General features: G+C 41.7%; 1 protein-coding gene across 5 annotated transcripts in view; it reads right to left on the bottom strand.

Annotated features, from left to right (window-relative positions):
* The window catches only part of LOC141735514 (carnosine N-methyltransferase), a 52,662-nt gene that overhangs the window by 18,071 nt on the left and 8,821 nt on the right, over positions 1-25,770 (bottom strand). For 2 of the 5 annotated variants that reach the window (XM_074568429.1, XM_074568428.1), the window contains exons 4-8: positions 20,641-20,781; positions 15,447-15,625; positions 10,758-10,871; positions 7,413-7,516; positions 5,173-7,068 (exon numbers count right to left, since the gene is read on the bottom strand). In XM_074568429.1, the coding sequence (XP_074424530.1) occupies positions 6,967-7,068; positions 7,413-7,516; positions 10,758-10,871; positions 15,447-15,625; positions 20,641-20,781 (640 nt within the window). In that variant the 3' untranslated portion in view covers positions 5,173-6,966. Of the gene's footprint in view, positions 1-5,172; positions 7,069-7,410; positions 7,517-8,951; positions 10,186-10,757; positions 10,872-15,446; positions 15,626-20,640; positions 20,782-25,770 lie in introns of those variants that run through there. The other 3 variants (XR_012584762.1, XM_074568427.1, XR_012584763.1) reach the window with 2 other exon arrangements.

The raw sequence follows: 25,770 nt of genomic DNA on the forward strand, positions 1-25,770 counted from the left end.
AAAATCAAATCTTACCATTGAGTAAATTATAAAAACCAAAGATGAGTCATCAAGTCATACTGCAAACTTTAATATCCAAGAAAAAAAATAAAAATCAAGGCTATCGTATACATTATCACCATAACTGATTTTATAATATACTACATGTAAATAAAAATACAGGACACTACATTTGTCAAACTTACTCCATATAAAGAAGTATTACTCTGCAGATTATGCAGCATTTTATTTTGCACAATTACAATACCATATACAGTTTAAGTGACCTAAATTATCTTGGCTTCAGCTGCTTAGTAAGTTACGCAGGTTTTTTTCCCCCATGTGTAAAATTGAAGAAGAAAAGAATGCAGTCACACAGAATAATACACAATTATCCCTGTCCATAAAAATACAAATAATGATTTTTAGGAACTCATAAATAGGACTGCAGGTAAAACACTACCTCATACAAGTAATTCATAAGATTACTGTAACTGTTATACATCAAAAGGACAGAATCAGGAAAAAAAACCCACACGATATTTTCTAAATTTAAAATAGAAGCACATCGACTATGCACCTGATTTAAGTCAATTAAAAAAATTTATATTTTTTCCAAAAGCAATGCAAAAAATGGCAGTTTTGACAGTGTGGGGTAGTGAAGAAAAAAACCTAAGAGAACAAAGGATATCGAGATTCAACCAGAATGCCAGAGTGCAACTGTCTATTTGTAAAAAGAAGAACACCACATTTTAAGAGTAACTACAGACTGGTTGAGAGAGACATAAATTGGGCAATATTACAGATGTAAATACTCGTCAATTGCATAATCAACGTTTACCTAACCTTACCTTATTTCAAGGAACTTGAAGAATCAAATTAAACACTAATCACATTTTATCTAATAAAAAAAACACACACACACAAAAACCCCAAAACCTCCATAATAAAGGCAAAGTATCCAAGTTCATAGGAAAAAAAAAGAGTAAATAGTACAATAAGGAAACTAAAGGGAAAAAAATTATTCTTTTTTTGTGCTGTGCAAGGGTTTGTTTTCTTGTTTGTTTGTGGGTGGTTTTGGTGTGGGTTTTTTTGTTGTGGTTTTTTTTTTTTTAAATTAGTTATAACGGTAGTGTTTCAGCTTTAAATAGGTCTTTCTTGGAGCAGGCATCTGTCCCTCTTGTATTTGTAGATTGAATATCCACCTAAACCTCAGTTGCCTCAGGAAAAACATTAGGATAAGGAAACAAGAGGTTAGGCTAAGGAAAAAAAGAGGTAGATCTTAATGTAGCATGAGTAAACTGCCTTCAAGTCACAAATTGTCTACCCATTGGCCTGGATATGCCATATGCTGACTCTGATAAGGAGATGGTTTGGTTATATTATTTATTATTTGTCTTCACCAGCAAGTATTCTAGCCACACCGCCCGAATTGCGGAAGGCAAAGGCAGGGACTGGGAGAATGAAGAACTGCCCACTGTAGGAGAAGATCAGGTTTGAGACCATGTAAGGAACCTGAAGGTACACAAGTCCATGGGACCTGATGAGATGCATCCGTGGGTCCTGAGGGACCTGGCAGATGAAGTTTCTAAGGAGGTGATTGGTGACAGCCAATGTGGCTTCACTAAGGGAAAATCATGCCTGACAAATTTGGTGGCCTTCTACGACAGGGTTCCAACATTGGTGGATAAGGGAAGAGCAACTGGCATCATCTACCTGGACTTGTGCAAAGCATTTGATACTGTCCTGCACGACAGCCTTGTCTCTAAATTGGAGAGACATGGATTTGATGGATGGACCACTCGGTGGATAAGGAATTGGCTAGGTGCTTGCACTCACAAGAGTTGGGGTCAACAGCTTGATGTCCAAGTGGAGACCAGTCATGAGCGGCATTCCTCAGGGGTTGGTATTGGGACCAGCGCTGTTTAATATCTGCGTCAGCAATGTGGACAGTGGGATTGAATGCACCCTCAGCATGTTTGCTGACGACACCAAGCTGTGTGGAGCGGTCAACACACTGGAGGGAAGGGATGCCATCCAGAGGGACCTGGACAGGCTTGACAGGTGGGCCCGTGCAAACCTCATGAGGTTCAACCAGGCCAAGTGCAAGGTCCTTCACCTGGGTCGGGGCAATCCCAAGGTGATTCTCCCCATCTACTCTGCTCTTGTGAGACTCCACCTGGAGTACTGTGTCCAGCTCCAGGGTCCCCAACATAAGAAGGACATGGACCTGTTGGAACGAGTCCAGAGGAGGGCCACAAAGATGATCAGAGGGCTGGAGCACCTCTCCTATGAGGACAGGCTGAGAGAGTTGGGGTTGTTCAGCCTGGAGAAGAGAAGGCTCCGGGGCGACCTTATAGCAGCCTTCCAGTACTTAAAGGGGGGCCTACAGGAAAGCTGGGGAGGGACTCTTTCTCAGGGAACGTAGCGACAGGACAAGGCACAAGGGTTTTAAACTTAAAAGAGGAAAGATTTAGATTAGATATTAGTGTCCTAGTTTCATCTGGGAAAGAGTTTCATGCTGTGAAAGGAATGTCAATAATACCTACTGATTTTAGTTGTTGCTAAGTGATGTTTACGCTATTCAAGGACTTTTTTCATCTTCCCATAGAAGCATAGACAGAACAATGTAATGGCCAAAGGAATATTCCATACCATAGACATAGAATCATAGAATCATTTAGGTTGGAAAAGACCCTTGGGATCATCGAGTCCAACCATCAACCCCACTCTACAAAGGTCTCCCCTACACCATATCCCCTAACACCACATCTAAACGACTCTTAAACACATCCAGGGATGGTGACTCCGCCACCTCCCTGGGCAGCCTATTCCAGTGTCTGACCACTCTTTCTGGGAAGAATTTTTTCCTAATGTCCAGTCTAAACCTCCCCTGCTGCAGCTTGAAGCCATTCCCTCTTGTTCTATCGCTAATTACCTGTGAGAAGAGACCAGCACCAACCTCTCTACAATGTCCTTTCAAGTAGTTGTAGAGAGCGATGAGGTCTCCCCTCAGCGTCCTCTTCCTCAAACTAAACAGTCCCAGCTCCTTCAATCGCTCCTCGTAAGATTTATTCTGCAGGCCCTTCACCAGCTTCGTTGCCCTCCTCTGCGCTCGCTCCAGCACCTCGATCTCTCTCTCGTATTGAGGTGCCCAGAACTGGACACAGTACTCAAGGTGTGGCCTCACCAGTGCAGAGTACAGGGGGACAATCACCTCCCTCCTTCTGCTGGTCACACTATTTCTAATACAAGCCAGGGTGCCATTGGCCCTCTTGGCCACCTGGGCACACTGCTGGCTCATGTTCAGCCGCTTGTCAATTAGAACCCCCAGGTCCTTTTCTGCCAGGCAGCTCTCCAGCCACACTTCCCCAAGCCTGTAGCGATGCATGGGGTTGTTGTGGCCCAAGTGCAGGACCCGGCACTTGGCCTTGTTGAAGCTCATACCGTTAGCATTGGCCCATCGGTCCAATCTATCCAAGTCTCTCTGTAGAGCCTCCCTACCCTCATGCAGATCAACACTCCCGCTTAACTTGGTGTCATCTGCGAACTTGCTGATGATACACTCTATGTCCTTCTCAAGGTCATCAATAAAGATGTTAAACAGAAATGGTCCCAACACTGAGCCCTGAGGGACACCACTCGTGACCGGCCGCCAGCTGGATTTAACTCCATTGACCACCGCTCTTTGGGACCGCCCATCCAGCCAGTGCTTGATCCAGCAGATCGTATGCTCATCCAGGCCATGAGCCGCCGGTTTTTCCATGAGAATTCTATGGGGGACAGTGTCAAATGCTTTTCGAAAGTCTAGGTAGACAATATCCACAGCCTTTCCCTCATCCAATAATCGAATCATCTTGTCATAGAAGGAGATCAGGTTTGTCAGGCAGGACCTGCCTTTCATAAACCCATGCTGACTAGGCCCGATCCCCTGGTCATCCATTATATGCCTAACTTGCCTCCATCTTCAATAGTCACACCAGCTTTCCCCAGGGTGTTCAGCCTCCTGAGCTGGAAGATAAGGATGGAGAGCAAAATAACCCACCCATAATCCAGGAGGAAGTAGTCAATGATCTGCTTCTGCACCTAGACATACATAAGTCTATGGGGCCGGAGGGGATTCACCCAAGAGTACTCAGGGAGCTGGCGGGAGAGCTCACCAAGCCTCTCTCCATCATTTATCAACAGTCTTGGTCAACAGGGCAGGTACCAGATGACTGGAGGGTGGCTAATGTGACGCCCATCTACAAGAAGGGTCGAAAGAAGGATCCAGGGAACTGACCTGGATCTCTTTCTATGACCATGTGACCTGCCTTCTGGACGCGGGGAAGGCCGTGGACATTGTCCATCTGGACTTTGGTAAGGCCTTTGACACCGTCCCCCACAGCATTCTCCTGGAGAAGCTGGCGAATCATGGCATAGACAAGTGTACTCTTCGCTGGGTTAAAAACTGGCTGGATGGCCGTGCCCAGAGAGTTGTGATTAATGGGGTGAAATCCTCTTGGCAGCCAGTCACCAGTGGTGTCCCTCAGGGCTCAGTTTTAGGGCCGGTTTTGTTTAATATCTTTATCGATGATCTGGATGAGGGGACTGAGTGCACCCTCAGTAAGTTTGCAGATGACACCAAACTAGGTGGGAGTGTTGATCTGCTTGAGGGTAGGAAGGCCCTACAGAGGGACCTGGACAGGCTGGGTCAATGGGCCAAGGCCAACTGTGTGAGGTTTAATAAGGTCAAGTGCCGGGTCCTGCATTTTGGTCAGAACAACCCCAAGCAATGCTACAGGCTTGGGGCAGAGTGGCTGGAAAGCTGCCCAGCAGAAAAGGACCTGGGGGTGCTGGTGGACGGCCAGCTTAACATGAGGCAGCAGTGTGCCCAGGGGGCCAAGAAGGCCAACAGCATTCTAGCTTGTATCAGGAATAGCGTGGCCAGCAGGAGTAGGGAAGTGATGGTGCCTTTGTACTCGGCACTGGTGAGGCCTCACCTCGAGTGCTGTGTTCAGTTCTGGGCCCCTCTGTACAAGAGGGACATTGAAGTGCTGGAGCGTGTCCAGAGGAGAGCTACCAGGCTGGTGAGGGGTCTGGAGACCAGGTCATATGAGGAGAGACTGAGGGAGCTGGGCATGTTTAGCTTGGAGAAGAGGAGGCTGAGGGGAGACCTCATTGCCCTCTACAACTACCTGAAAGGAGGTTGGAGAGAGGTGGGTGTTGGCCTCTTCTCCCAAGTGAATAATGACAGGACCAGAGGAAATGGTCTGAAGTTGTGGCAGGGGAGGTTTAGATTAGATATTAGGAAGAATTACTTTGCTGAAAGAGTGGTCAGGCACTGGAACAGCCTGCCCAGGGAGGTGGTTAAGTCCCCATCCCTAGAGGTATTTAAGAAACATGTAGATTTGGCACTTCAGGGCATGCTCTAGTGACAGAGATTGTAGGGGTTGGGATTTTTGGGGTTTTTTTTTGTTTTTGTGTGTGTATGGTTGGACTCGATGATCTCAAAGGTCCTTTCCAACCATGAAGATTCTAGGAAGATTCTATATGACTTGTAATGGCACTCAAGATGATCTGCTCCATGACCTTCCCTGGTACTAAGGTCAGACATCATGCTCAGTATATAAATGGGGGTTAGCCGGGGGGTGGGAATCTGTGATCACTGCTCAGGACCGTGCCAATTCACCAGACAGAGTGACCCATGTCATTATTATTATTGTTATTTTTCCTTTTCTGCTATTGTTTCTATTATACTGTCTTTATTTCAACCCATGAGGGTTTTTTCCTCCCTTTCCCCTTGGGCCCAGGGAGGGTGTGGGGTGTGGGGGGGGAAGAGTTGTTGGAGCAGATGAGTGGTTCTAGTTGCTGGGTCTAGTGGGAGGTGTCCCTACCCATGGCAGGGGGGTTGGAACTAGATGATCTTTAAGGTCCCTTCCAACCCAAACCACTGTATGATATGCTTGGGTTCTTTTTTGTACTTTGGGTGGGTTTTTTAGGGGGTGGTGTGTGTTGGCTTTTTTTTAAAAAAAAAGACATTTCCTATATCCCACCACCTCTTCGTGGTATGGATAACTCAGCTATGCTACTAGTTTTAAAAAAGAAAAGAACTCAAACATAATTAAACAGAAAGTTCTCTTAAACAAAAATATTGCTTCCACAGCTTTGGCATAAGCAATAGGTAGGTGACTCAAAAGATCAATATATTTTAAGTCTGCAAAGCATCCAATATTTCAGTTTCAACACTAAGATTCATCAGAATTAGTGTTATTCCTGAACTGAGGTTAATTTACTGCTCCTCTGACATGCTGCTTTCTTTCATTCGATACTATTCTTTCACATAGTATTTCAAATTGTCTACAGATTGTGTTTTGAGTAAATGGTTAACAGTGGTATAGTCCCAAAGATTAGAATTCATACAATAGTCTACTTCGTTCCTATTTACACTATTTCCAGTTCCACAGAAAATGCTGTAACAGTTCTGATAGTTGTTATATGTCAAGAATCATTTTACAGCTTTTCAACCCATTTCAGACTTCATAATTTAAGTGTACATTTAGAAATACTTCTGTGAACTGTGACACAGCTAGTACACTAAATACTACTATGCATCCCTAAAATCAGAAAACAGAAAGAAGAAAATTGTTATAAATTTCTGAAAAAATGAGGCAGCATTTATGAAGAACCAATCTGGTTAGGGAAAACGTTAAATTTTATACAGATGAAAATGTTGTTTGGTTGGGTTTTTTTTAATGCATTCCAAAGCATAAAGATAGTGCATGTGAACATTTCCCCCTCCATTTTCAATAATACATTACAAATATGCATGGCACACTACATGTCTGGATAGCAATAGAAATGATGTTCAGAAAATAGATGTTATCTAAATCCTATTAGGTGTAAGAAGGCACCACTGATTTGTCCAGACATCACTCAGTCTGTTTTGTTCTCAATTTTACAATTCGAGCCAGCATTTCTTTCTGATTAACCTATACAAACCCACTTCTATTCTGGTTTTCTCACGACAAACAACACACATTCATAGTAGTATTTCATCATGGAAAGTTCATTCACAGTGTATGTTGAGGATACAGATTCTTTCTCCACCTGAAAGTAAAAATCGGTGGCCTTCAAAATACTTTATCTACAGGAACTGTAGAAATTTCTCTCCATAAGAAATTGCTATATACTTTCTACTAACAGATTTCACAGTCTATCTACACATGTTAAAAAAAAACAAAAAAGAAAACACAACACAAAAAACAACAAAAAAACCAAAAACCACCAACCACAACAATGATAAAAAGTTGCAACACAACTATAAATATTTAACTCTTAGAAGTTATTAGTCTAGGCATTAAATTGAAGAACATTTAAGGTAAAGGTCTGTATGAAGAAGTTCATTCTCTTTAAACCAATACTATTCATTCCAAATTGCAGCATCATCTTACCTCTATATGGAATCCATACTGCAGTATAACATTTTTTATATCCTCATAGCTTAATTCTATAGAAAGTTCATTCGCCAAGTTTTCAAAATGGTAAAGGAGAGGACCTACAGTACAAAGACACAATGGAAATAGCTATTAAAAAAAAAAAAGCAAGCTTTTTTTTTAAAAGCCAGAGCATATACTGAAAGCATTAAGAATGCTGATATCCAAGTTCACAACATTCAAATATGGACAAAAAAATACATATTTCTATCACTCAAATATGATTTTTATAACGAACTTCAGTCTAGCATCACTGTGCTATCTATGGAATAGGAGGCAGGACATGCTGTGGGCTATTCAAGAGCTATGTTCACATTCTGTGACTACCCAGGACTGGTGTAACTGCTACTATACAAAATGTTTAATGCCCAAGTTTAGTCTGCCTTTCCCTTACCATGGCAAAAGTTTTAAGTCTCTTCTTTTCACAGAATCACAGAATGGCAGGGGTTGGAAGGGACCTTCGGAGATCATCTAGTTCAAACCCCCTGCCAAAGCAGGTTCACCTAGAGCAGGTTGGGCAGGAACACGTCCAGGCGGGTTTTGAATGTCTCCAGAGGAGACTCCACAGCCTCTCTGGGCAGCCTGTCCCAGTGCTCTGCCACCCTCAAAGTAAAGTTTTTCCTCATGATGAGATGGAACTTCCTGTGTTACAGATTTTGCCCATTGCCCCTTGTCCACTGAAAAGAGTCTGGCTCCATCCTCTTGAAACCCACCCTTTAGATATTTATAAGCATTGATAAGATCCCCTCTCAATCTTCTCTTCTTCAGGCTAAACAGACCCAGGGCTCTCAGCCTTTCCTCATAAGAGAGGTGCTCCAGTCCCTTGACCATCTTTGTAGCCCTTTTCTGTACCCTCTCCAGCAGTTCCCTGTCCCTCTTGAACCGGGGCGCCCAGAACTGGACACGGTACTCCAGGTGCAGCCTCACCAAGGCAGAGTAGAGGGGGAGGATGACCTCCCTCCACCTGCTGGCCACACTCTTCTTGATGCACCCCAGGATGCCATTGGCCTTCTTGGCCACAAGGGCACATTGCTGGCTCATGGTCATCCTGTTGTCCACCAGGACTCCCAGGTCTCTTTCCACAGAGCTGCTCTCCAGCAGGTCAGCCCCCAACCTGTCCTGGTGCATGGGGTTATTCCTCCCCAGGTGCAGCACCCTACACTTGCCCTTGTTGAATTTCATAAGGCGTCTCTCCACCCAACTCTCCAGCCTGTCCAGGTCTCTCTGTATGGCACCACAGCCTTCTGGTGTGTCAGCCACCCCTCCCAGCTTTGTGTCATCAGCAAACTTGCTGAGGGTGCACTCTATCCCTTCATCCAGGTCATTGATGAATATATTGAACAAGACTGGACCCAGTACTGACCCTTGGGGGACGCCACTTGTCACTGACCTACAACTAGACTGTGCCCCTAATCACGACCCTCTGAGCTCTGCCATTCAGCCAGTTCTCAATCCACCTTACTGTCCACTCATCTAACCCACACTTCCTAAGCTTACCTATGAGGATGTTATGGGAGACAGTGTCAAAAGCCTTGCTGAAGTCAAGGTAGACAACGTCCACTGCTCTCCCCTCATCCACCCGGCCAGTCATTCCATTGTAGAAGGCTATCAGATTGGTCAAGCATGATTTCCCCTTGGCGAATCCATGCTGACCACTCCCGATGACCTTCTCTTCCTCCACATGCTTAGAGATGACATCCAGGATGAGCTGTTCCATCACCTTCCCAGGGATGGAGGTGAGGCTGACTGGCCTGTAGTTTCCTGGGTCCTCCTTCTTGCCCTTTTTGAAGACTGGAGTGACACTGGCTTTCCTCCAGTCCTCAGGCACCTCGCCTGTTCTCCAGGACCTTTCAAAGATGATGGAGATCGGCCCAGCAATAACATCTGCCAGCTCCCTTAGCACTCGTGGGTGCATCCCATCAGGGCCCGTGGATTTGTGGGTGTCGAGATTGCCTAAATGATCTCGAATCTGATCCTCCTTGATCGAGGGAGAGTCTTCCTTACTCCAGGCTCTCTCTCCTACCTCCAGGGTCTGGGGTTCCTGAGGGCCGACCTTAGCAGTAAAGAATGAAGCAAAGAAGACATTCAGTAACTCCGCCTTCTCTGCGCCCTCCATCACCAGGGCACCTACCTCATTCAGCAGCAGGCCCACAGTTTCCCTAGTCTTCCTTTTACTGATGATTTACTTGAAGAAGCCCTTCTTGTTGTCGTTGACATCCCTTGCTAGGTTTAATTCCAAGCGGGACCTTGCATTCCTCATTGCATCCCTGCATCCTCTGACAACGTTCCTATACTTCTCCCAAGTGGCCAGTCCCTTTTTCCACATTCTGTAAACTTCTTTCTTCCATCTGAGTTTTTCCAGAAGCTCATCCATGCAGGTTTCCTGCCTCCTTTGCCTGATTTCTTGCTCCTAGGGATGCACTGATCTTGAGCCTGGAGGAAGTGGTGCTTAAATATTAACCAGCTCCCTTGCACCTCCCCTTCCTTCTAGAGCCTTAGCCCATGGGATTCCTCCAAGTAGGTCTTTGAAGAGGCCAAAGCCAGCTCTCCTGAAGTCCAGGGTTGTAATGCTACTTTTTGCCCTGCTTCTTCCACGCAGGATCCTGAACTCTACCATCTCGTGGTCACTGCAGCCAAGGCTACCCCCGACTCTCGCACCTCCAACTAGTCCTTCTTTGTTTGTCAGCACAAGGTCCAGCCGTGCACCTCTCCTCGTTGGTTTGTCCACTACCTGTATCAGGAAGTTACCATCAATGCTCTGCAGAAACCTCTGGGACTGTGCATGCCTGTCTGTGTTGTCTTTCCAGCAAACATCAGTGTAGTTGAAGTTCCCCATGAGAACCAGGGCCTGTAAGAGCTTTTTGAGCCAAAGCTCTTACACCTTATTCTACTTACAAGCATAGTACAAATTAGACAACAAATTAAGAAAATAAGAAGAAAATAAGAAGGATGTATTAACAGACAGAGTAAGGTCTATTTTCTTAGAAAACCAGCAAAGAGAATACAGGACACTACATTAGTCGAATTTAAATGTGTGACACACAAATGTAAAACCTGGCACTGGGCAGCTTTGCTTCTCTATTTAGAAAAAAAAAATAAAAAATCACATGGTGTTGACATGATTATAACTAACACACATCTGGACATATTCTGAACAGGCCTGAGAATTTGAAAGCCCTAGCTCTGCAGGATTTTCATCACAGACACTTTCATCCCCACAACTCTTTTCAGGTACTAGGTGCCTAGTATGTGAGGAAACAGAAGTCGAGTTTGTGGAAAAAAACACTGGTCACACTTACTTACCTACATTTATCCATATTCCTCCAGGCTTTAATATTTTCCATATAGTATCAATATAATCAATAACGTTATGTGCTGTATCTATAAAGAAGCAAGTTGCTATGCAGTCCCATGTATCTGCACAAAAAGAACATATTACACAGATATTAGTTTCAATGTTTCTCCCCCATAAAAATGTATCATTTAACACTGATATTTGTTTAACACTCAGGATTGACTTCAATTAACAATAAGAGTTGAAGACTTCTCATGTTTACCAGGGACTATATGCAAAATATAATGAATGGCTACCAACTTTTCAGAAGGGATAGGCAAGGAAGGAGAGGTGGCAGGGTGGCCCTCTATGTTAGGGACAGTTTTGAATGTCTGGAACTTAACAGTGTGAATGACAGTGTTGAGTGTGTATGGATAAGAATTAAGGGGAAGGCCAACAAGGCAGATATCGTGATGGGAGTTTGTTATAGACCCCCTAATCAGGATGTAGAATCTGATGAAGTAGTCTATAAGCAGCTGGCAGAGGTCTCACGATCATTTGCCCTTGTTCTTGTGGGGGACTTCAACTTCCCAGACGTCTGCTGGAAATACTACGCAGCAGAGAGGGAACAGTCCTGAAGGTTCCTGGAGTGTGTGGAAGACAACTTCCTAACACAGCTGGTGAAGGAACCTACAGGGGAAGTGCCCTACTGGACCTACTGTTTGTTAGCAGAGAAGGTCTTGTGGGGGATGTAAAGGTTGGAGGTCGTCTTGGGCACAGTGACCATGAAATGGTAGAATTTTCAATTCTTGGAGAGGCAAGGCGGGGAGCCAGTAGAACTGCCACCTTGGATTTCCGAAGGGCAGACTTTAGCCTGTTTAGGAGCATGGTCGAGAGTGTCCCTTGGGAGGCAGTGTTGAAGAGCAAAAGTGCCCAGGAAGGCTGGTCATACTTCAAGCAGGTGCTCTTAGAAGCACAGGAGAAGGCCATCCCCATGTCTCGAAAAACGAGCCGACGGGGAAAAAGACCAGCCTGGCTAAATAGAGAGCTTTGGCTGGACCTCAGGAAAAAAAGGAAAGCTTACATTCTCTGGAAAAAGGGATTGGCAACTTATGAGGATTATCAAGATATAACAAAGCTATGTAGGGGGAAGATTAGAAGGGCCAAAGCTCAATCAGAACTCAGCTTGGCCACTGCAGTTAAAGACAATAAGAGTTTCTATCAGTATATCAATAGAAAAAGGAAGACTAGGGAAAATGTAGGCCCACCGATGAATGAGACGGGTGCCCTAGTGGTGGAAGACACAGAGAAGGCAGAGTTACTGAATGCCTTCTTTTCTTCGGTCTTCACTGATAAAGCTGTCCCTCACGAATCCCATACCCTGGAGGCAAGGGGGAAGGTCTGGAGAGAGGAAGATTTTTCCCTTAGTTGAGGAGGACCGGGTCAGAGACCACTTGGCCAAGCTGGACATTCATAAGTCCATGGGCCCTGATGGGATGCACCCGCGAGTGCTGAGAGAGCTGGCAGATGTTATCGCTAGACCACTCTCCATCGTCTTTGAAAGGTCATGGGGAACAGGAGAGGTGCCCGAGGACTGGAGGAAGGCTGACATCGCTCCAATCTTCAAAAAAGGCAAGAAGGAGGACCCAGGGAACTACAGACCGGTTAGTCTCACCTCCGTCCCTGGGAAGGTAATGGAGCGACTCATTCTGGATGTCATCTCCAAACACGTAGAGGAACAGGAAGTTATTGGAAGTGGTCAGCATGGATTTACCAAGGGTAAATCATGCTTGACCAATCTGATAGCTTTCTATGATGTTATAACGGGTTGGCTGGATGAGGGGAGAGCCGTGGATGTCATCTACCTTGACTTTAGCAAGGCTTTTGACACTGTCTCCCATAACATCCTCATTAGGAAGCTGAGGAAGTATGGGCTAGATGAGGTGACAGTGAGGTGGATCGAGAGCTGGCTGTGTGACAGAACTCAGAGGGTTGTGATCAGCGGCATAGAGTCTAGTTGGAGGCCTGTAACCAGTGGTGTCCCCCAGGGGTCAATACTTGGACCAGTATTGTTTAACATATTCATCAACGACCTGGATGAGGGGACAGAGTGTATCCTCAGCAAGTTCGCTGATGATACCAAACTGGGAGGGGTGGCTGACACCCCAGAGGGCCGTGCTGTCATCCAGCGTGACCTGGACAGGCTGGAGAGCTGGGCAGAGAAGAACCTAATGAGGTTCAACAAAAGCAAGTGCAAGGTCCTGCACCTGGGAAGGAAGAATGCCAAGCACCAGTATAGGTTAGGGGTGGACCTGCTGGGAAGTAGTTCTGAGGAGAAGGACCTGGGGGTCCTGGTAGACAGTAAATTATCCATGAGCCAGCAGTGTGCCCTTGTCGCCAAGAAGGCCAATGGAATCCTGGGCTGCATAGGGAAGAGTGTGACCATCAGGTCAAAGGAGGTCATTCTCCCCCTCTACTCTGCACTGGTGAGGCCACAACTGGAATACTGCGTCCAGTTTTGGGCTCCCCAGTTCAAGAGGGACAGGGAACTACTGGAGCGGGTCCAGCGTAGGGCAACTAAGATGACTGAGGGACTGGAGCATCTCCCTTATGAGGAAAGGCTGAGAGAGCTGGGACTCTTTAGCCTGGAGAAGAGAAGGCTGAGGGGAGACCTTATTATGGCATATAAGTATCTAAAGGGTGGGTTGAAGGAGGATGGAGCCAGACTCTTTTCAATGGTTCCCAGTGACAGGACGAGGGGCAACGAGCACAATTTAGAACATAGGAAGTTCCATTCAAATACATGGAAAAACTTCTTTACAGTGAGGGTGACAGAGCACTGGAACAGGCTGCCCAGGGAGGTTGTGGAGACCCCTTCTCTGGAGATTTTCAAGACGCGCCTGGATGCAGTCCTGAGTAACGTGCTCTAGGCAATCCTGCTTTAGCAGGGCAGTTGGACTAGATGATCTCTAGAGGTCCCTTCCAACTCTGAAGTTTCTGTGATTTCTGTGATTTCTGTGATAAATGATGGACAGTTAAGTTTGGGTTTGTGAGGTCTTTATTTTGAAAAAAATCTAAAATATCAATGCATATCTATATGTATTTTATGAAATAATTATTTGCATTTATTATATAAAATATTGCTTATATATTATAAAACCTAATTACTGTAATATATAAATTGAAAGCCCAAACGTGTTAATATTCACCTGATCTATGAACTTCATTACCATAACTGTGAAAAATAGAAATACAAACATACCCAACAGCTTTGGGACTCTGGTTACATTAAAACCTAGAACAATACAAGTCTGTACACTGAAGTGTAGTTTTACAACCCATGTAACCCATATTTTATCCAGTATCTGAATGTTCCAATTCATAGATTCATAGAATGGTTTGGGTTGGAAGGGACCTTAAAGATCATCTAGTTCCAACCCCCCTGCCATGGGCAGGGACACCTCCCACTAGACCAGGTTGCTCAAAGCCCTGTCCAACCTGGCCTTGAATTGTTTTTTCTAGCGTATTTAGCAAGCATGAACTACCTTTAGCATATTTAGCAAGCAAGAACTACCTTTTAAAGCATGAGTCTGTTTTTGTCTAAACATGCATCTCTGAAATTGTAAAGGTTTAAGTTCTGTAAAATTGGAAAAAAAATAATAAAAAATTAATATATCACCAGCATCGGATATTCTAACAAGACAGAATCTGCAGAAAATTAAGCAATTATTAAGGAAGGCTTCCTACAAAAAATATCTGGAAGCCTAGCTGCAGAAAGAAGGGGCAGATCAAAAGCTAGTTTATTTTTCATCATAATGAAATATGGGTCCAACAAGGACAAGGATAGAGATGTGGAATTGGAAAACAGAAGTCCTTGGTGATAATCCAATACTATGTGAGGAAAAAAAATAATTAGTGACCTCTAAATAGGTATACTTCATGTTTCTTATTATTTGCTCTGCTAGGACCCGAAGTGTTAAATATTAGACTACATATGAAAGAAAAAAACCTGGATAAGTGCTATTCTCCGATCAAAGAATAAATGTGTAATTGGTACGTGCTAAACAAGGTCATCTTCTGCAGATTAATTCAACATTAGGTTAGTCATACAGAGACTACTTTATAGCTGCAATGAAGACAGCTCGATTAATCTGATATCACCAGGAAAAGTAAGGGTATTTGTACTGATGGGAAGTCTCAATCTCTAATAATTATCATCCCCATAATGTGCCCCTGAAATACTTGCTACTGACAGTCAATAAGCATATATTTGTTTCATTTATAATTAATTAGTATCAAAAAAGTTTGCTTTGCTTTTACAATAGAAAATTAATTAACAAAAAATACTTTTTTTTCCACTGAAAAAGTAATGCATTAGTTACATTGTTCACTTCCTTAACATCACTTTTTAAAAAAATCAAGTAAAACTTTACCTAACTTTGCCATATTGTCTTTATTCTGAAAGAGACTACTGCAACAAAGATCTGTTAGGCAGGTAGCTAGCTACAGCAAATATATTATCTGTATGTTGGGGTTTTTCTTTTTAGTTATTAAAAAAAAAAGCTGATTTGGAATAAGAAAATCTTGTTATAGTTAGTACTTTTCTGATTAATGATTACAGATACAGTTCCATTCTATTTGTAATCATTTCTTATTGTCTCATAACAAATACACTAAAGATAGCTATATGTAAAAATTAAATATTTGCATTTACTCACTACACTCAGAGTAAATTTCTTGAAAATCCCCTGCTGTCATAGAGAAGTTCGAACCAGAAGGAAGACTGTGAGGGTCAACATCAGGGAAATAGATTGGTCGTATCTGATCAGCAGATCTTTTGTTATTGCTAAACTGATGAATCCAGGGATAAAGCTTACATGAGTTAATTTCAGTGCATCTGCAAAACATGGAAGTCAGAACAATTCCGTTTCAATTAATTGTTTATGTATTATCTAGAAATGTAAGTGTCTTGAATATAAAATGATCTATAAAAGGCTTTCACAAACATCCACTGTTTTATTGATAAAGTTAATGCTAAAGCTAGAACTTTTCTAAGGGAATTATCTAGTTCATAACACTTCAGACTGGCCAATTTATGAGCTGGTCAAAAAAATCCAAAACAATTTAACTCTGACACGAACTATCATGACACAACAATTGCATTTTTAATATTTTACTTTTTTTTAAAGCTTTAAAAACTGACCGCTTCCCCCCACCTTTTTTTCCACTGGGGAAAAACAACCAAACCAAACCCGATTCATTCTGTAGGATGGATGAAATTTGCGATTCAGTATATCCAGAAAAGCTAAGCCTTTTGGGGTTGTCTTCTTTTTGTTTGTTTTATTAAAAAAAGAAACAATAGCACCATACTTGTCTTAAATTTCCTTGGGAATATTTGTTCCCATTCTAGACTCTTCTGTCTTTTCTGAACCATAATCACAGACGTTTTGAAGCACAGCAAAACACAAGCATTTTTCAGATGCAAAATGAAATGATGCATTTAAATTTCAAAAGATTAATAAATTTAATCTATTCATAAAGCACAGGAACTTTTCACTAGATGTCATTTTAAGTTAATAACATCTGGAGTATTGCAATTATGCTAAGCAAACATATTTTTATTTATTTGTGGACTGACACAATCAATTAAATGATCACTTACTCTGAGAAGTGATGAAAATAGGATTTAAGTATAAAAAGCTTTTCCCAGTCCTGTAAACAATTTTTAATTAAAAAAAACAAAAAACAAAAAACAAAACCAACAAAACCCCCACAAAATAACAATAAAATAAACCGAAACCAATTTTCTCTCCCATGCATCACCACCAAATTCTGCAGTCAAGCCCACATACTAAAGCTATGTTACACATACATAACTAGATATTCAGAGATAACAGAGGATAAGCATTTTATAAGACAGATGTTGTCAACAAGCACTTTTTAAAATGTAAGCAGTCTACCAGGTTATAGAAAATGCACTCTTGGCTCATGGATAGAAAGCATCTGAGGTAAACTCTCTGAAATAAAATTTTTTTACCATCTCCATATAGTATTTAGTTTTCTCAGTAAAAACAAAAATTAACTGTATTTGAACAACAATATACCAAGTTCATCAACTGTCTCCACATATAATGTATATATAAATATCAGAGATATACGCAATGAGTCAAAGAAACAAGCAGGAAAATAACCCTGACAACATAGGCCTTGTTTCCTTCAAACAAGACATGTCTATTTTGACTGACTTAACATTTAAGGGATTAACTTTTTTGTTTTGTTAACTATTTCAGCATTCTTTGTGTGCTCACAGTCAGTTTGTATAATCCTCAGAATATTTCTGTAAAACAATGAAGTTTTCAGAAAAGCAAGGCAAAGAAACTAAGAGACCAGAGTAGATAACAAATGAAATCTTTTCTGAGCTATATGGGAACACACACCTTCCAGTACTTTTCTTATTTTTGAGCATAAAATATATACACATAGACTTCAACAGTTCCAGCAGCAATTCCCTATTTAATACAAAAGGCCAAACCCTCTCCATATTCAAACCTGAAAACCTCCCCTTTCCAGCTTTGATAATTTATATCTCAAACTTAAGTACTGCAGTCCTTTACAGCTACCATCCTTCCAATGGAAAAAATATAGGTAGGCAGGGGGTTAAAGTTGTTAAAGTAGTAGAGCATGAGGCGCTTCTATCTAATAGGCACAGTATATATATTGGGTAACACTCAGTCTGAAAAAGTAATTCTAGAAAAGATGATTAGGTCAAATCTTACTTTTGACCAATTAAGAAACCTTCTCAAGGTATTAAGATTTATCTACAAAGATGCTTTTTTAGGAAAGTAAAGGCTAGCCAACTGTCAGTGTGAATCCTACTTGTATGAATTAAAGCATTTTAAGTCACCCCTACTCTCATTTGGGTGCAAAGTGATTTTATATTATTCCAACTGAACTTTTTCAAATATTCATAAGTGCTGCTTCTACTAAAGGGCTGTTAGACTGAGGCTACCGAGTCTGCTCTGAATCTCCAGCTGCCAAACACAGCAAGTCAGCAATCAGCTGCACACTAGACCAATCCTGTTGCACAGTGGAGAAATGAGACCATGTAAGATCTGGTGTCTCCTCCACTTCAATACCACCCTGGTCTTTCCCCTCCTATCAGATGTCAAAGGGATGCAATGTGTCCTTGTGACTCTAGGCCACCTGAAAATTTTCATATGCTTTCCAGAGGAAGACTGATTATGTTTCTTACAGGTTTTGCTCTTCCAAAACACACGTAAGAAAAGAAGCGTGTCTGTATATCACCAGTGATCACCTCTGCCATCTGTCATTACACCCAGGACTCATCTAAACACAAGAAAAATATACTAGGTGTATAAAGAACCTTATCCATTAAAAAAAAAAAGCGGCAATCTCCCATGCAAGGATCGAAGCAGCTTTGGAGCCATTATTGTTTAACTCCTTCAGAGCCACTTCATTTTCAAATTGAAGCTTCCTTAATGCACTTTAACCAATACAGATTTTCAAAGCTGTGTTGATTTATTTCAAATATTCATAGCAACCATAATTATGCCTTGATGCACTTCTGTGTTCACGACATACCAAACTAGGACATTTTATCCATAATAACAAAGGCTCTCAATTTGAGAGCTGATGGGGTTTTTTATGCATATTAAAAACCATCAGATATCACTTTGTATACAGAAGATTTAAGTCACTATACCAAATCTAAAAGGCCCACTGGAGTAGTAGACCTGATATTCAAGATTGACCTTGGTTTAATTTTAGGAAGACAAAATACTGAGAAAGAATGCAGATCCAAACTATAAGCATACAATAGCAAAACCCTCATGCCACTATAAACTGAAAATAAAAATTAATTAGGAATCATGTCATGCTGTTTAAATGGTAAAATTAAAAATATTTTTTAAAAAGTTATTTCATATTTAACTTAAAAAAAATCACAGAAAAGGTCCCGCCAATAAACTAAACTAGCATTTCATTCAAAGCTGTTACTTTTCTTCAAACATGGAAAGCCCTAGGCGCCAACTTGGTCCCCTTTGTGGATAAATTAAGAGGGAAAAAGGAAAGGAACTGTAGCTAAACACTTAATTGCAAAATCCTTCTTTCTTACCGTATTCTTCCTTAACTGGTATCTTCAGCTCATATTGTTCATTGCTGTTTCTTCCAGTTCCAGGAAGGCAAACATGTCAATTTCAAAAGTCTAACTGGGAACAGTCACTTAAAACTAAAATGATAGATCTCAAAAAACCTTAAAACCTTCTTAATAGACAACCCAAGGTTAAATCTGACAGAAAGGAATGCCTGCACCTCAACTGAACTGACTGAAAATCAAAGACAAGTTAGCAGTTATCTGTATTGTCTTCTGTGCTAATAGCAAAACTTGTGATCAATAACCTGCCCAGGAAAGATGAAGGTTACAGAAGCTGAGCAACACTCAATTTCACTGTCTAAAATTAAATACTGTTAGCAAATATAATACATATATACCTCTTTGCTAAATACATTTTATACTAATAGAAACACCATGTGAACATTAGATGCTAATAATTATGGAATACTAGAATAAGGTAAGCATGAATTTTCAGAATTCCACATATGGGCCAAAACTCCATATGTAAGGAAGACAGAAAACAGTTAACATTCTGGTTTCAACCAACATGACAGCTAACCAGCGCTTCCAAATAGGGGAACTAAATAATTTTATACTGCTCTGAATCATTTCAAAAGTTCTAAAGAACATAAGAGCCAGTAGGGCTGTATAGCTAGGAATAAGAAAAAACATGACCTCCTCCTTTCAGTAGCTGCAAGGCATTAGATCAACTCAACTGTAACATGCAATTTCATCACCAGATGATAATAATTTATGAATGATGTAAGGAAAGAGCAAATAAATCTATAGCAAATATCTATTATAGTGACCACTACTGTCTTAAGCATACATGCAGCAACCATAAACAATGTCTTCCCATTGGGTCTATATTTGAATGGTAAGCAATAACAGATTTGGGATCATCTTTTTGTTCCCATGCACAGCATAAGGGAATAACAGTCCACAGAGCTCCAAAACACCATGATAATAGAGTATAACCCAATATTTTAGGTGTTTTCAAAGGCATATAATTTCATACTTGCCCACCCACAATCTTCCCATCCTCATTCTTACAAGAACAATTACATTTTACTAGCTTCTTTCTTCTAAGTTCATTGTGAGACCAATAATTTCCAGTACAAGTGACAGAACACCAAATACAAAAACATCACTCTAAATTAAACCTATATAGTAAAATTTATGGTTTTGGCCTACATTCAAATTTAGTACCACAGTTTAATTGTAGAACTATCATATTATTTTAACTGTTACTCAAGTGACAGAACTTGCTTAAGAAGTGGTGCAGCATGTTTTGTTGGTTGCTTTTAATGCAGAAACAGTACCTTACATTTTAGTATGAATATAAAATTTTCATTAATAGGTTTCCTCTGTTACTAATCACCATCACTAAGTATCACGCATATCTTAATTAAGGCATATTTGATACCTGAGACTGTTGTTCATTTTGCAGAAATACATTTGAAATAAAAATCATAAAGCCTATTCAAGATTATGCAGGAAGTCTGTGGCAGAGTCCAGAAATCTCAAGTCTCATTACTTAAAAGTCATGCTTGCTACTATAAGCCTAACGACTTACCCATTAAACTCAAATACAATGCTTTCTGCTCCAATTATCCCCACTCATTTTTTCATCAAAACACTCTACACAAAGTAGTTGTCTGTTAAGACTTGCAAATCTATTATCGAGAGCTTTATTTATTCAAGTTTTTCCTGATTTATACTTTTGCCTCCCTAGTACTTGTAGGTTTCAAACAGCAAGTAAAACATAAGCTATGTACCTGTTGAGTACAAAGTTAGAAGAAAAGAGCATAAAGAGGCTCCATTCATTTCCTTGGCAAGCATAACCGAGCATAGCTATTTCCCATGCCAATCTACCTAGCCCAGCACCAGGTACCAGGATATTAACTTTGGAGAAATCCCTGCAACAAAACAAAAATAATAGTTAAGTCGTTATCATATACCTCTAACAAAAACATATTGAGGTGCAGTCCAACATTTTTTCCCCCATATGCTTAGATGTTAATAATGTACTTCCTGTATGATATTACTTTCTAAAGACAAACTGAACCAGTTCTGATCAGTTCACTCAATTATATAAAGAAAAACCCAGAGAAAAGGCTCAAAATAATATTCACACAGAATAAAAGTATTTAGACCTACGTAATCCTTAGAGTACAGTGCATAATTAAGAAATATTTTTTCTAATAACTTTTATAGTTAAAGTTAAAATACTCAAGTGATTTGCAGAAAGAACACGATCACATATCAATACTTATTCTTCTATAACGTCCATTGATAACTAGTATTCTAGCAATCAGAAATGCAGTTCTTTCTTACATCACTTTAAAATCATTAAAAAAAAAAAATTTTGACAGCAAAACCACAAAGCAAATATGAGCTCATGAGCAATTCAGATTCTAAAAACTCGAAAATAGTTAACTTTTCAGCAACTCTGTTTTTTTTAAATATGTTGTTCACAGATTTCACTCAAGCACATAAGCAACATAGGATTTCCTAAACCTAAGTATTCCCACAGCATTCTCCTGGAGAACCTGGCTGCTCATGGCTTGGACGGGAGTACTCTTCGCTGGGTTAAAAACTGTCTGGAGGGCCAGGCCCAGAGAGTGGTGGTGAATGGAGTTAAATCCAGTTGGTGTCCGGTCACAAGTGGTGTTCCCCAGGGCTCTGTATTGGGGCCAGTTCTCTTTAATATCTTTATCAATGATCTGGACGAGAGGATCGAGTGCACCCTCAGTAAGTTTGCAGACAACCCCAAGTTGGGTGGGAGTGTCCACCTGCTTGAGGGTAGAAAGGCTCTACAGAGGGACCTGGACAGGCTGGATCGATGGGCTGAGGCCAGTGGTATGAGGTTCAACAAGGCCAAGTGCCAGGTCCTGCACTTCGGTCACAACAACCCCATGCAATGCTACAAGCTTGGGGAAGAGTGGCTGGAGAGCTGCCTGGCAGAAAAGGACCTGTGGATGCCTTTCCCACCTTCCAAGTCGAGCAACTAGTAAATACAAGAACTAAGTATCTCAAAATATTCTCCTCTTCCAGGCAGAAAAATCAGGAGGTGCTCAAAAGCTGTCTGAGTGTAGTCTTATGCAACCTGCCCTAGGTGTCCCTGCTTGAGCAGGGGGTTTAGACCAGATGACCTCCAGAGGTCCCTTCCAACCCCAGTCATTCTGTGATACTGTGAGAAAAGGCAATATATACATATTCTAACTAACCAGCAGTCACATCACAATACAATACAACCTTCACTCTTAAAAAAACACACACCTACAACAAAAAGAAAAGATATATCTCCTAAAAATATTATTTCAAATAACAAAAGAAATTATAATTTAAGTAGATAATACTCAAGTTTGAAATATACTCTCTAGAGCAAACAATCATAGGATGGTTTGGGTTGGAAGGGACCTTAAAGATCATCTAATTCCAATCCCCTTGCCAAGGGCAGGGACACCTCCCACTAGACCAGGTTACTCAAAGCCACTTCAACACTTCCACTGGCCTTGAACACTTCCAGGGATGGGGCATCCACAACTTCCCTGGGCAACCTGTTCTAGTGCCTCACCACTCTCACAGGAAGAATTTCTTCCTGATATCCAATCTAAATCTACCCTCTTTCAGTTTAAAACCATTACCCCTTGCCCTATCACTACGCTCCCTGATAAACAATCCCTCCCCATCTTTCCTGGAGGCCCCCTTCAGGTACTGGAAGGCTGCTATAAGGTCTCCCCAGAGCCTTCTCTTCTCCAGGCTGAACAACCCCAACTCTCTCAGCCTGTCCTCATAGCAGAGGGGCTCCAGCCCTCGGATCATCTTTGTGGCCCTCCACTGGACCCGTTCCAACAGGTCCATGTCCTTATATTGGGGGCCCCAGAGCTGGACGCAGTACTCCAGGTGGGATCTCACGAGAGCAGAGTGGAGGGGCAGAATCACCTCCCTCGACCTGCTGGCCACGCTTCTTTTGATGCAGCCCAGGATGCGGTTGGTTTTCTGGGCTGCAAGTGCGCATTGATGGTTCATGTTGAACTTATCCACCAGCATCCCCAAGTCCTTCTCCTCAGGGCTGCTCTCAAGGCATTCTCCACCCAGCCTGTATTTGTGCCCGGGATTGCCCTGACCCAGGTGCAGGACCTTGCACTTGGCCTGGTTGAACTTCATGAGGTTGGCACGGGCCCACCTCTCAAGCCTGTCCAGATCCCTCTGGATGGCATCCCTTCCCTCCAGCATGTCAACTGCTCCACACAGCTTGGTGTTGTCAGCAAACTTGCTGAGGGTGCACTCAATCCCACTGTCCATGTCACCGACAAAGATGTTAAACAGCACTGGTCCCAATATCGACCTCTGAGGAACACCACTTGTCACTGGTCTCCACTTGGAGATCGAACCGTTGACCGCAAGTCTCTGAGTGTGACCATCCAGCCAGTTCCTTATCCACCGAGTGGTCCATCCATCAAATCCATGCCTTTCCAATTTAGAGACAAGGATGTTGTATGGAACAGTGTCAAATGCTTTGCATAAGTCCATGTAGATGACATCAGTTGCTCTCCTCTTATCCACCAATTCTGTAACGTCGTTGTAGAAGACCACCAAATTTGTCAGGCACAATTTCCCCTTATTGAAGCCATGCTGGCTGTCACCGATCACCTCCTTACTTTCCATGTGCCTTAGCAGATTCCAGGAGGATCTGCTCCATCATTTTGCCAGGCACAGAGGTGAGACTGACTGGCCTGTAGTTCCCCAGGTCTTCCTTTTTTCTCTTTTTAAAAATGTAATCTGAGAGGAGGAAAAAAAATCCACTTTGGGGAAGAAGTTCAAAGAACTTGCAGCTTTTTCTATTAGTAGTGCTATATCTATTCACAATCTTTCCAAACGTATTTCTACCTAACTTTTTCTTTACAATTTACCTTTATTAAATATTTAAACTAGTGCAACAGATTTTTGTAACCCCATGTGGACACATCTATTTTATGAGTGGCTTGAAAAGCCAATCTCTGTCACTAGACCATGCCCTGAAGTGCCAAATCTACATGTTTCTTAAATACCTCTAGGGATGGGGACTCAACCACCTCCCTGGGCAGGCTGTTCCAGTGCCTGACCACTCTTTCAGTAAAGTAATTCTTCCTAATATCTAATCTAAACCTCCCCTGCCACAGCTTCAGACCATTTCCTCTGGTCCTGTCATTATTCACCTGGGAGAAGAGGCCACCACCCACCTCTCTCCAACCTCCTTTCAGGTAGTTGTAGAGGGCAATGAGGTCTCCCCTCAGCCTCCTCTTCTCCAAGCTAAACATGCCCAGCTCCCTCAGCCTCTCCTCATATGACCTATCTATACTCTTTATATTGGTTGCTAGGGGACTTGTGCTGGCCATCAGCTTCATTTCAGCATATAGAGCACCTGCTAACAGAGCACAAAATATAATCAAATCTGAGTCCACGAACATGTAACGTTTTGGAAAGCAAGTGTCCAAGAGGATTTCTGCCATCTATAATCAGAGAAATTAGGTATGTAGCAAACTCAGTGTAACAGGTGTTGATAGTGTCTTGCTACAAAACAACAACAACAAAGTGTGCTACTTTGGCTTTTAAAGACTTAAATGAGCTGTTGATGGATTAAAAAAAAATTAAAAAAATAAGGTATGAATCCAGTGGTAATGGTAGTGGTAGTGGGAGCGCTCCATTGCAGTATATTATGCTACTTCTGAATCATTATCAACAGTCAATAGATTAGTTGTTGCCACATTTTCTGAAGGCTCAGTCTGAACCTATAACTTATTTGACGGCTAGGTGCTGTCAAAAGGGGGTCCTCTAGCCACACCACTGGTTTTCTGAAGCAAATGCCTAAAAAGAGCCAGTTGAATAATCTAGCATAAAAAAAAAATATAAAATGCACTGTACAAAAAAAACCACCACCAAAACACCAAAAACCCCCACAAACAGAACCTAGCTAAAACTATCTATCTAACCAGCTCACTGAAGACTCAGGCAAGCATTTATCCGAGCAGTAGGTACATAGCAAGAGCACATGGCCAAGGCCTGTTTTCATAGCTGTAACATTGAACTACATCTGAAAAATCAGCTGAAAGAAAAGCTGGGAATTAGAACTGCTAACAACTAAATTGCACAGAAACTACTTTTTTAATGGATAAACAGTCATAACACAATTTAGGAGGTTAGAAAGACCTGCTTTCCTATGGTAAATACATAATAGCAGCAGTAGCGAAAAAAATTAACGCACAACCCTGATACCACCACCTCCACAGTGAAATTAGCCTTAAACTAGCAAGCAGCAGAAGGGTTTCTAAGCCACAGATCAGAAGAGTTCTGGTATTAGTTAGGGGTCCCCCTAAAGCTTAAACATCTGCAGGGCATAAGGGGAGAAATATCAGCCTATAGGTGTATTCGGGGGGTACAGGCAAAGACAGGAAAGAGGGCTAACATTATACTGTTCAGCATAAATTATGTGCACCGCATTTTGCAGTTTGATAGATTTTCAGGTTTTAAAAGCCTAATGCCATTCCTGAAGATTTTAGAATGGTATCAATTTCTAAAGGAAAAAATACGTGATAAAAATATAGGCTTTATACCTATTGTACTTCAACAAGAGAAACCTAAAGGTGCTGAAGGGGAAAAATTACATAGAATAGTTCAGTTGGAAGGTACTTACAACAATCATCTAGTCCAACTTCATCAAACAGAAAAATATTACTGTGTGCAATTGTAGACATACCTCATTTTCATAAAGTAAACACTGCAATTCAATGTTATCTACTCAGGAGAAGCGATCAGAAATATACACCTTGTATACAGAAGACCAGTGGAAACGTTGGCACAGAATCACTGTGGAACCTGTAATCTGATTCTTTCCTGAAGTCTTATCGCTGTAATATTTGTGA

This window comes from Larus michahellis, chromosome W (assembly GCF_964199755.1).
Source record: "Larus michahellis chromosome W, bLarMic1.1, whole genome shotgun sequence".
Classification (NCBI taxonomy): domain Eukaryota; kingdom Metazoa; phylum Chordata; class Aves; order Charadriiformes; family Laridae; genus Larus; species Larus michahellis.